General features: G+C 48.4%; 1 protein-coding gene across 1 annotated transcript in view; it reads left to right on the top strand.

Moving 5' to 3' along the window:
* LOC107122455 overlaps positions 1-11899 on the top strand; it is a 43963-nt gene extending 32064 nt beyond the window's left edge. The window contains 4 exon segments of the mRNA XM_015425557.1: positions 6134-6691; positions 6761-6781; positions 8598-8727; positions 10022-11899. Of these exon segments, the coding sequence (XP_015281043.1) occupies positions 6134-6691; positions 6761-6781; positions 8598-8727; positions 10022-11448 (2136 nt within the window). The 3' untranslated portion in view covers positions 11449-11899.
* The last annotated feature ends 214 nt before the right edge of the window (positions 11900-12113 follow it).

Raw genomic sequence — 12113 nt, 5'->3', positions numbered from 1 at the left:
CTTTGGCCTGTCCCGTCTGGTTGGGGGGGGGGGGGGGGAGGAGAAAGAGGCGGTGGTGGTGGGTGGACGAAGGGCTGCTTATTGAACTGGCATTCAAGTAAAACAGGGTTTTGCATTGCAAAAGTTCCGGAGGAAGGGGGTCGTTTTGCAAAGGTGAGATATTGATTAATCAATAAGAATAATGATATTTGGCTAATAAAAGAGGGAGAGAAATAGAGAGGGCGGGGGGGGGAAACTTGAGATACTCATGCTTGCATGCATATTAATAATTTGGGAGGGGGGGCGGTATTTACCTGTAATGCTTTCTTTCCAGAGTTCTGCACCCTAATAGATTATCTGCTGTAACGGAACAGCTAAGAGGATGAAATTGATTGCTTCTTCGATCCCCCCCACCACCACCGTTAGAAGAGGGGTAGAATATAAATATTGAAATAAATTAAAAAAAATGTTTCAAACTCGGTAGGCCACCGAAGGCAGGTCCTGGGTGCTCTCAGCTCGGACTTTGAGCCCGGGAAGGGGGGTGGGTGTTTGACTAAATGAAGCTTCCCTGGTCAGGTGCAGTCTACCTGAATGCCCTATTGTTAGAGTAGAACGGCAAGCAAAGGGCGTTTGTCCCCGTGCTGCCTTTGTGGACTTCCCCTAAACCTCCCAGCTGGGCTTTTTGTGGGCAAGGGGATGCAGAACTAGATGGGCCTTTAGTGGCCTGCTCTTCTCACAAAGAAAAAGGCTATTATTAGAATCGGAGAGGAGTAAGATTCATTACAGGCTATGATAGAGCTGGTCGGAGGTGTTTTCTTTCAAGCATCCTCTGTGTGAGCCCACCTGGTGTAGTCCTTAGAGGGTTGGACTAGAATCTGGGGAAACAGGTTCAAATCCTCACTCTGCCGTGGAGGCTCACTGGGTGGCCTTGAGCCAGTCACACATTCTCAGCCTACCCCACCTCACAGGGTTGTTGTGAGGATAAAATTGAGGAGAGAATTATATAAGCCACTTTGGGTCTTTACTGGGGAGAAAGGAGGGTATAAACAAAGTAAATAAATAATTTAAACAATTCTGACCTTGCTGATGATTAGCACTGTAACGAATTGCAAGGGTTTGTGAAACTTCATTTAGGGAACTTCTGTTGAATTTTTCTTCCAAAATTTGTTCTTTTTAAAAAACAAATCACTCACTTTATTTTACTGTTAGGATTAAAAAAAACTTCCTTTGGTTTCCTTGAGAGGGATATCAATCATTAGGGTTTATTTATTCTGCAGAATGGAGAGACTGCTCCCATTCCCTAAAAATAAAAATCACTGCACGGGTTTCCGTTCTCTGATTTTAAGAGGACACTTTAAATGTAAGTTTTGCATATATGTTGGGAGGGAGGGAAGCGTGTTTAAATGTACCAGCATCTATGCCATCCTTCTCTTCAGAAAATCTCCAGGTCGCTCCAGTTGGCTTCCCTGGCCTTGAACCCCACCACTTTTCACAATTTAGTGAAAACAGGTTGAACTGACAAGAGTATTTTTGACAAAAAGCCCAGAAGTGTTCTTAAAAAGAATTCTGGAGGTTGGATATTTCTCCTCCCATCTGGATAGAGGAGAGATAAACGGGGAGATGAGATTGTGTCCTGTCTTGGGTCCCAGGCAGTGTTCTCTCTAAGCTGAGCTAGTGTGAGCTAGTTCACAGTTTTTTAGCCTCCGGCTCACACATTTTTGTCTTCGCTCAGGAAGGATGGCTCCAGAGCAAACTAATTTATGCAGTAACCAAATGGCTGGCTCACAACTTTAATGCCAGTAGCTCACAAAAAAGAATTCTTGCTCACAAGACTCCACAGCTTAGAGGGAACATTGGTCCCAGGTTGCTGGTATATAAATATTTAGAATAAATATATACACCAAGTTGGTTGTTGTGGCTTCTCTAGCAGATGACTGGAGCTGTAGAGATGTCCCTGATAAAAAGCAGCTCTTGGTCTGTCTGCCGAGTGTCCTGACATCCTGATGCAAATGTGACCAGCAGACAGGATTGGTACCAGGCTCTGCGTTTAGGAGCAGAATTGGCTGGTGGGGAGCCCATTCAGGTGCCCATCTGTGAGGATGTCCGGTGTATCTCTTGAGCTCAGAACGTAAGTGGGGGGAGTGTTAAATTATGAAAACTGTCTGCGATGCGATACCCGCACCAATGTGCATGCACATTTCAGTCCTCTGAAGCTAGAAGCAGATTTAGCTGTCAGTGGTTTTTTTTGGAGGGGTGTTACCTGAGCTAGAGTTCAGGGCTCGCTCCCCCCTCCACACTCCAGTGGCGACCCCCTTTGCTTTCTCATACGTAGCTAAGCAGCACCCTGATCCATAACTGGCTGCAATCCTATCCCATGGTTGGGTGCAATGCTCCCTCTAAGCTGTGGAGACTTGTGAGCAAAAATTCTACTTTGTGAGCTACTGGCATTAAAGTTGTGAGCGAGCGATTTGGCTGCTGCATAAATTAGTTTGCTCTGGAGCCATCCTTCCTGAGAGAAGACAAAAATGTGTGAGCTAGCTCACACTAACTCAGCTTAGAGGGAACACTGGTTGGGTGGGAAGGCAGCCATTACTTGTGCAGAAACTTTCACTGAGGGCAAAACCTGACTTCCGCCTGGACACTGCAGGGGAAGACAGATGTAATGTTGTGTAAGCGAAGATAGACTTAATGTGCTGTGATGTGGGGAAAGCAGTTTGAACACACACAGTTTGCGTTCTGAGGCGTTTGTTTCCAGCCTTGTGGCCGTTCGTATGTCTGTGTTCAGTGGGAGTGGCTGAGCGGACACGAAAATAAAAGGCCAACGGTGCCTTAATGACTAACCACATTTTATTTCAATATGAGCTTTTGTGCGTTAGGCAGCTCACTTTTTCGGATCGGCAAAGGGAAGATTGTACTAGGGATGCTTATGGGGAAGATGACTGGGGCGGAGAGAGCCGAAGCTTCGTGTGAATTGCACCACAAGCCTTTCAGGTGTGTCCTGAGGGCTGACCTAGACATTACGCCTTCTGTCATCTGCCATGGGGACTTGCCGCCATATTGGAGCTGGGCGTTCCCCTTTTAACAGCGCCTGAGGGGCTTGATTCAACTTGGGACTGTGGTGGCTCCCGGCTCCCTCCCCCTGCCCTTTGACCAAGCCAAAACAGTGCTCTGAGATGTTATTTGCCGTATTTGAGGCCATTTCGGCTGGGGAGAGTGGCATGGGAGGGGGATGACGTAGGAGCTATTCCTCCCCTGTACTATGGGCCCAAGTCAAATTTGAGGGCCTGTGGCAGTGTTAAAAGGAGTGTCCTGGCTCTAATATAGCGGTGAGTTCCCATGGCGGACATCATAACGCAGGGGTCCCCGTATGGTGCCTGTGGTAACTGCCAACACTTTTTCAGGTGTTCACCATGTGGTTTTTTTTAAGGGGGTGGGGCCAGATTGGGCTTTTGCCCAGCGAGGCTTCTTTATTGAAGATTCGATTGACTGTGCAGGTGTTTTTTTTTTTTTTTAATGCTGCTTTGGCAGCAGCTGCCACCACAGCATAAGGATCCACACTGTATTACTGAAGTTAAGCTGTGGCAATCGTTTTGTGGCTGGCTTGGTCTCCTGCGGCAGCCATTTTGTTGCTGCCCCCACCGTGCCCTGTCAGAGTTCCGAATGTGGCCAGAGGCTCAAAAAGTTGGGAAGCCCTGCCGTAATGTCTAGTTCAGCCCTAGCAGAGATCCTGAAGTGGGGTGCAAATTATTCCCACCCACCCACCCTACATGGACACAGCCTTCTGCTGGCACATGCTGTAATTTACGTCGACCGGTTTGTTAGTTTATGTATAAATATGAAAATCACCCTCAAGGAATTGTAGTGGGTGAGAAGGTTTGTTATAATAATAAAAAGCATTTGTTGATTTTTTTTTTAAAAAATGCTGTTTATAAAGAGGTGACGAAAGCAGAACTTGGTGAGGGAGAATTCAGTCCTAAGGAGATTTACACCCATCTAACACCGGGGAGAATTCACTCCCAAGCAGAAATACACCTACTGAAATCAGGGCGCTTAAAGGTTGTAACTGGCAGTCTTTAAGCAGCGGCTCGACAAACACTTGTCAGGGATGCTTTAGGCTGGTCCTGCATTCGTCAGGGGGTTGGACTAGATGGCCTGTATGGGCGCCCTTCCAACTCTATGATTCTATAGGATGATGCTGGGAGGCAGCTAGAATAAATGTGCTGCTTTATCTCCCATCCTCAAGCCTGGAATTGAGTTCTTCCTGTATCCCCCCCCCCCCAAAAAAAGGGGGGGAAGGCGGGAATCAAATTCTCCAGATCTGTTTCTCCAGACTGCATTCTGTTTCTTCAGACTACATAAATCCATGCATACTCTCCCCTCACACCCAGCGCGAAAGGATAGATAGATAGGCTGCATTCTTGCACTGTTTGAATTTGTTAGTCTGTCCAGCCATCCTGCCAAACGGAGCGCTGAGCAGTTAACAAATTATACATTTCCAGATAATCACTGTTGGCCACAGAACAAAACACGGCAGGTAGTCCTGTTGTGGGGGACTCTTGGCAACAATCCCCAAGGTAGCAGTTCTCCCATGCTTTTTGTAGATGCCTCTGGAAGGGCCTGGGATGGTGTAGTGGTTAGAGCGTTGTCCCGCAACTAGGGAGCTGCAAGTTCGGATCTCCCACTCTGCTACGGTGCTTAGTGGTTGATCACTATGTAATGGAGTAGGGGCATAATTGACTGCATGGGTACCAAATTGCAGCCGTCTGTCTCCTGGAGAAAAAGCTGTAGCCACTTCATGATCATCGGGCAGCGACTCTCTGGAACCTTTCCAAGCCTCAGTCTGGCCTGTGGATGAATCCAGACGGCTTGCAAAAAACCCTGCATGTATTTATTTATTTGAAATATTTGAATTTTTTTTAATGGCCTCGGCAGCTCAACTCAAATAAATACAAATACAATACCATTATTGGCATAAAATATCAAGCACACATGCAGCATAGAGCCTCAAGATAGGCTGGAGGGGTATCACATTCCGAATTGCCTTAATGTGAGCCTCTCCTCCTAGATACCTCATAAAAGAAATTTTCTACAGGTTCCAGAATTTCTATATTATGCGAAGACAATAAAGAACTAATTTTATGCTCATCAGATTGGCCCAAAAGGGGGTCCAACACAGGTTCAATATAAACAACACGGATGTCATAGTGGAATTTACAGTACAATAGCACATGTCCAATGGATTCAATTTCCCCCATCCCACAGGGGCACAATCTATGTTTATAGGGAATTTTCTTGAATCTTCCCGATAGAACAGCTGAGGGAAGGACGTCGAACCGCGCTAGCATGAAAGCCCTATGCAACTCAATCTTTCAAAACATACGCACAGTCTTTTTATTTATTTATTGAATTTACACCCCACCCTACCCAAAAAATGGGATTCAAACAAAACAGAAGCCTACATCGGCAGGATCTATTTGGAAGAAGGGCGGAATCAAAATGTATTAACTACACAAACTTCTGTTTTTAAATTTAAATTTTTTCTCTAAGCTTTTTATTAGCTTATCTACATGAAAAATAAATGACAGGTCTTTAAAATTGTTAACAAATCTCTTTTTTTTTGTACATTACTGCAGTGCTCCCTCTAAGCTGTGGAGTCTTGTGAGCAAAAATTCTACTTTGTGAGCTGCTGGCATTAAAGTTGTGAGCGAGCGATTTGGCTACTGCATAAATTAGCTTGCTCTGGAGCCCTCCTTCCTGAGCTAGGACAAAAATGTGTGAGCCGAAGACTAAAAAAAGCTGTGAGGTAGCCCACCCTAACTCAGCGTAGAGGGAGCTCTGCATTACTGTGTGCTGCTTCTCTTTAAGAGTATCGATGTGATAGAAGTTTGAGCTGAAATGAGGTTTGTTTTTTTTAAAATCTTTTTAAACTAGACTCCTGTATGGCACAGATCACGTGTGAGGCTGACTTCAGAACCTGGTGGTAGGCTCCTTCCTGCCCCCCACCCCACCACCGTGCTACATTTGGACAGAAAGTGAAGTGGTCAGAGAAGACGTAGCAGGCCTGAAGCCTTCCTTGATTTGAGGAGACGGAATGGCTTCCGAGGAGGAGGTGACCATCCCCCTCAGTCTCCAGGAATGTTTTCCCGCCGAGCAGGAGGTTGAGAAGATGGCTGCACGGCCCCCATGGGTCACTGGAGATGATTTAGAAGGCACCAAAATGAGCAATCATGTTGCCCAAGTTAAAATGGAAGAGCCCCCAGCCTGTGAGGATGCCCAGTGGAAAGACACCACGGGAGCCACCAAGGTCTCCCGCTCAGAACTCAAGAACGCTCCTTTACCAGACCCCCCTTGCTGGGATGATATCTTCCCGCCTTCTGTCGCGAAGGCGACTAATGCCCATACTGAAAAATGGGCGGCCCAGTTCATGCCGGGCCTCAAGGAAGAAGTTCGGTTGGAGGACAGGGAAGTGGGCGACTATGGCAAGGTGAAGGCAGCCATCTTGCGAGTGGACGCCATCAGCACGGAAGTCCAGCGGCAGCACTTCCGGCGCTTCCAGTACAAGGAGGCCGACGGCCCCCGGGAGGCGTGTAGCCGGCTCTGGTTCCTTTGCCACCGGTGGCTGAAGCCAGAGAGACACACCAAGGAGCAGATCCTGGAGCTGTTGATCTTGGAGCAGTTCATGGCCATCTTGTCTCCGGAACTCCAGAGCTGGGTCAAAGATGGCTGCCCAGAGACTTGTGCCCAAGCAGTGACCCTGGAAGAAGAATTCCTTTTTTGACAGGCCGAGACACCAGAGCAGTCGGTAAGACCTTTGCGAGTCAAACGTCTTGTGGGATTGGGTGGTGGCAGCGGCGACAGGAAATGGTGCACTCTCCAGGATTGTTTGTGTCTGGTGTATTCCTGTCTTTATCGGGTCATTCAGTAAATACCGGTGAAATTTTTCAGGGAGCTAAGTTCTTAAGAGAGCTAGTTTGGTGTAGTGGTTAGGAGCATGGACTCTAATCTGGGAGAACCAGGTTTGATTCCCTGCTTCTCCACATGCAGCTGCTGGTGTGACCTCGGGTCAATTACCTCAGAGCTGTTCTCTCAAGAGCAGTTCTTGAAATAGCTCTCTCAGCTCCACCTACCTGTGGTGGAGAGGGGAAGGGAAAGGAGATTGCAAACTGTTCTGAGACCCCTTCGGGTAGTGAAGGGCAGGGTATGAATCCAATCTCCTCTTCTTAGTCTTCTTAAGAGCAGCAAATGAAAACTCAGCTTGACAGTGTACATCGGTCACGTAAAACAGGCTACAGTTGTCCCTGTGCTGCTATAGATTGGAGGGGGAGGGGGGAGATTGAAAAGGGAAGTTGTTCACACCAGTCCGAATAAAATCCAGAAATGAAAAACACAAACCTATGTAATGTCTCTTACAAGGACCAACCCACTGAAATACGACAGTATGCAAGGTTTTTGAGTCCAACAGAAGTCTTCTTCAGGGGGCTGTTAACCAAAATACATGTATAAAAAGGATTCGGTGAAGAGAGAACACCTCGCGACATGGCGTTAAGGCTTGTTAAAGCCTGCACTGTGTGTAAGATGCGACAGAGACTTAAACAGAGGTGGCTTCACGTTACTCCAGGCCAAAGGCAATACACTGATTTCACTCCATAGAGAAAGCAAAGTCCAGCAAATATCTCTGATCTCTCTCTAAACCAGTGAGACTCAATATCCCCTTTTCGGAAGAGAGGCTAGAAGTCACCTGAAAGTAATTGTATTAGCTTAGGAGATAAATGGAAGTATAGCGTCTGAAGCCAAATTGGGTCATTTTACCTCATGTTGTGTTCCCGAGGCATTTCTCCCTTTCCCAGACTCTTCTTATGCACTCTGGGGAACTTGAAACTCCATATCGCAGGTACCACCTGCTTAATTTCTGCCTTGAAGGTAAGTGAACTGGGCCAGCGGAAAATGCAAGTGGCACTTGAGAGCGTGCTGGTGGGATCCAGATAATGTTCTCAGTTGGGTTGGATAACAGGATTCGGACCGATGGATATAAATGACAGCAAAGGAGACTCCAGTTAAATTTGAGAGAGAATATTCTGGCAGTGGTCTGTTCGACACTGGAACAGTCTCCTAATCGTGACACGGTGGATCCTTCATTGTTGGAGGTTTTTAAACATCAGTTGGACACTTATATGTCCGGGAAATTATAGCTGTGGTTCCAGTTTGGCACAGGGTTGGACAAGATGACCCTGGTGGTCCCTTCCAGCTCTGAGATTAAATATGTACGAGGCTGGAGTGACTGCCCCTGGTTCGAATCTGGGCAAAGTGACCACAGGCAAGTTGCGTCTGTGATCTTTCTCTCTCTGGCCTCTTTGGGGGGTCAACAACAATTGGCCTACCTCACAAGGCTGCTGTGGGGATTACAGGCAGATAGTGGGTACGGAGCTCTTTCAGCATTTCACCATGAAGGCCACGGTTTGCAATAGGTTTGGAAGCCAATGGAGCCTTTGTGTCTGCCCTGCTCCAGTTGTGAGAGGTGACTCGGAGCTTCCTTCCTTGAAGGTTGCCCAGGATGGAGCTTACCAGGAACTTCCTCGCTCCTGGCTCTTTTGTTCATGCCCTGATTCCTACTCTTTCAGGTAGCCGAGGTGTTTGAGGTTGCGAGCGTGGGCTCCCCAAAGGCCGATGGGCTTCCATTGGACCCCGACCAGAAACAGCTGTGCCTGGAGGTCAAAGAGGAGAGCCTTCTGGACGACACTAACTCTTTGGGTAAGGTCTCCATTTGTCTGGAGGGCTCAGCTGCCCTTGTGCTTGGAGGAGTAAATGAAAATTCTGTGCCAGATGTGCCTCAGAGAGGCGTAATCCTGAGCTAAGTTATATGTCATAAACATGTTTTTTGCTGATTTTGCATGTACTTTCTCCCTGCTAGACATAGGGAAGGGCAAGGGCCTACCGGAAAACCTATTTAGCTGCCCTATTACAATTTCACTTGTGGGGGGACTTTGAAGGGGAATCAGGAAGACGGGTATAAAATGGACAGGGCCTTTTTAGTAACGGCCCCAGCCATGGAATACCTTTCCCTTCCCCCCTTTGTACCACATTTGGCTCTTTCAGGGAGTATGGCTTTTGTTTCCCTTCCTTAGTTTCCAGAGTTTCCCCCCCAATTGCACCACAATAGTAATTAGTTTGTTTATGCTTACTATAGAGTCAGTAGCTGCTATTCCCCCCCCCCCTTGATTTCTTTTAGTTTACCTAGTTGGGCTTGTTGGTGTTTGTGTTATTAGTGGGATGTTTTTTGGGGGGGCTTCACTTTCTCCCAAGTTAGGTGGTTGTGAAGAGCCTCAGTCTTGTGGTAGGGAGATATATATATAAATATTTAAATGAATTAGTCAACTGTACGTAGCAGGATGGTGTACTAGGTGGATCTTTGGTCCACTCCCGCAGTGATTGTCTGCAGCTCTGTCATGATCTGGGCTGTGCCACCAGAGGCCTACTAGGCCCAGGGAGCCTGGCTAGCAGTAGGTGAGGCTGGGCCTACAACTCCCAGAAGCCCCTGAGAGGTTTTGGAGCCAAAATTGACCAATAGGGAAGAAGAGGGCTGGGGAACAAAAGGGCTGGTGCCAGAGCAGAAGCTGTTCTTTCTTCCAGAGGGCAGAGCCAGAAGGAAGGCTGCTGTAGGAAGAAACCCTCATCCTGAGGGAAGGGTGAGTAGTCTAGCGCCACTTGGAATAGTGAGCTAGGGACAGTATATATTTAGATGCATTAGGGCATTCGATTTCTTTTCACCCACTTACTGTTGTTATTCTGCACCTTGTTGTTTGACCTCCTATAAAATAAACTATTTTCATTGTTCACTCTGCCTGGTCCTCACACCTATTATTTGGCCAAAAGGGAGGTCTAAAGGTCTTGGGAGGGTGCTCTGGGCCTTCTCAAGGGATCCTAAATCCAGAGTGGTGGCAGCGTCAGGTGACACCCCACCTGAGCCGTGACAAGCTCGCAGGAAGAGAACAGTGGTCTACTCCCCCACAGCTCTTCTGATGTTGTGCTCTTTGTGTTCCCTCAGGCAATTCTCATGTGAGTGAAAACGACGTGGAGATTCCCCATCCGGAGAAGACTGAAACAGAAGAGCCACACGAGGAGGTCTCCGTGGTCAGCGTTGAGACCTTTCCCCTGATTTGCAAAGAGGGAGATGCATCCAATGGTCAGATGCCCCAGAAGCCACGGGGAAAGCCCCCACGGAAGAGGGTGCGCAAATCCATTCCATTAGTGGGGGGCTACAAAGACCTCCATGAAGCCTCTACTGAAGAGGAAGCCCAGGAAGGAGACATGCCCGTGAAGATCATTGTCCTCAAAGGAAACCTGGGCCAGCGTTCAGATCACACCGGGGAGAGAGTTCACAAGTGTTCCGTCTGTGGCAAGGCCTTCAGCCTTCGATCCCGCCTCATCGTCCATGAGAGAACCCACACAGGAGAGAAACCATACACATGCTCCGAGTGTGGGAGGAGCTTCAGCGTGAGCTCGAGTCTCATAGCCCACAGGAGAACCCACACGGGAGAGAAACCCTACAAATGTTCTCACTGTGCCAAGAGCTTCAGCGTGAAGTCGGGGCTGATTGCCCATGAGCGAACCCACACGGGAGAGAAGCCATACAAGTGCTTATACTGCACCAAGAGTTTCCGACGCAACTCGGGTCTGGTTAGCCACCAGAGAATCCACACCGGTGACAAGCCGTACCAATGCTCGGTGTGTGAGAAGAGCTTCAGCGACATATCCAACCTCATTACCCATCACCGGATCCACACAGGAGAAAAACCATACAAGTGCCTGGAGTGCGGGAAGAGCTTCAGCCAGAGTTCATACCTCAATAGCCACCAGAGAATCCACACAGGGGAAAAGCCGTATGAATGCTCAGAATGCGGGAAAACCTTCAGCGTCAGCTCTCGCCTTCGCAAACATCAGAGAAGCCACACCGGAGAGCGGCCATTCGTATGCTTGGACTGTGGAAAGACATTCAGCGAGAGTTCAGATCTCCTCGCGCACGAGAGAGCTCACACCGGTGAAAAGCCCTACAAGTGTTCATACTGCGGGAAGAGCTTCTTGCGCAGCTCGGAGGTGGTGAGCCACGAGAGGATCCATACTGGCGAGAAGCCGTACCACTGCTCCGAGTGCGGGAAAAGCTTCAGCGTCAGCTCCCGCCTCAGCGCGCACCGGAGGATCCACACCGGAGAGAAGCCTTTCCAGTGCCCAGTGTGTGAGAGAAGCTTCAGCTACAAGTCCCACCTTATCACCCACCAGAGAATCCACACAGGAGAGAAACCGTTCCAGTGCTCGGTTTGTGGGAAGAGCTTCCGGGGGAGCTCCAGTCTCGTTGCCCACGAGAGAACGCACACGGGGGAGAAACCGTACCGCTGCTTGGACTGCGGGAAAAGTTTCACTCAGAGCTCAAACCTTATTAGTCATCAGAGAATCCACACAGATGGGAATTCCTGAACCGTATCCATGGGGTGAACTTCCGTAGGTCATGTAGTGTTTCGCCGTCACCTCTCCACCTTTAGTTTCTTAATAAGGCTTGGTACTTTTACAGTCGCGCCCCCCCTATTGCTTTGGGGAGGGGCACTTCCAGCACTCATGGAGAAACAGCTACATCTTCTCCTAGAGCAGAGCATTCCCCTTGAAGAGGAATAGGGATGTGGCCAGTCAGTCCAAACTGAGATCCTTGTGCGTGTGCTAATGTGCTGTCAAGTCACTTCTGATTTATGGTGACCCTACGAATGAATGGCCTCGCCCAGGTCTTGCAAGACGGAAGAGGGCCGTGGCTTGAGTCAGTCCATCTCATGTTGGGTCTTCCTCTTTTTTCTACTGCCTTATCCTTTAGAAAGGAATAGGGATTTTGCTAGTCAGTCCAAACTGAGATGCTTAGTTACTGTTAATTATAGGCTGCGAGCAGAGGAATAAATTGAGGACGGGGGGAAGGGGGGGGAGATTGACGGGGTCTTCATCCCGTGCCAGCTTTCGTGACTCTTCAGAGATGTTTCCTCCTTTCCCGAATGAACTCTCCAGGACTTGCACTGGGCTGGGCAAAGCATAAGAGAAGCCATCCCTTGAAGCGTACAAAGAGAAATGTTGGGGGTTTGCTTTTGTTTTTGTGGGTGGGT

The sequence above is a fragment of the Gekko japonicus genome, unplaced genomic scaffold (assembly GCF_001447785.1).
Source record: "Gekko japonicus isolate JY-2015 unplaced genomic scaffold, Gekko_japonicus_V1.1 scaffold729, whole genome shotgun sequence".
NCBI classification, from domain to species: Eukaryota; Metazoa; Chordata; class Lepidosauria; order Squamata; family Gekkonidae; genus Gekko; species Gekko japonicus.
Note: the sequence above shows the minus strand (reverse complement) of the source record. Positions and strands in the feature narration are given on the sequence as shown.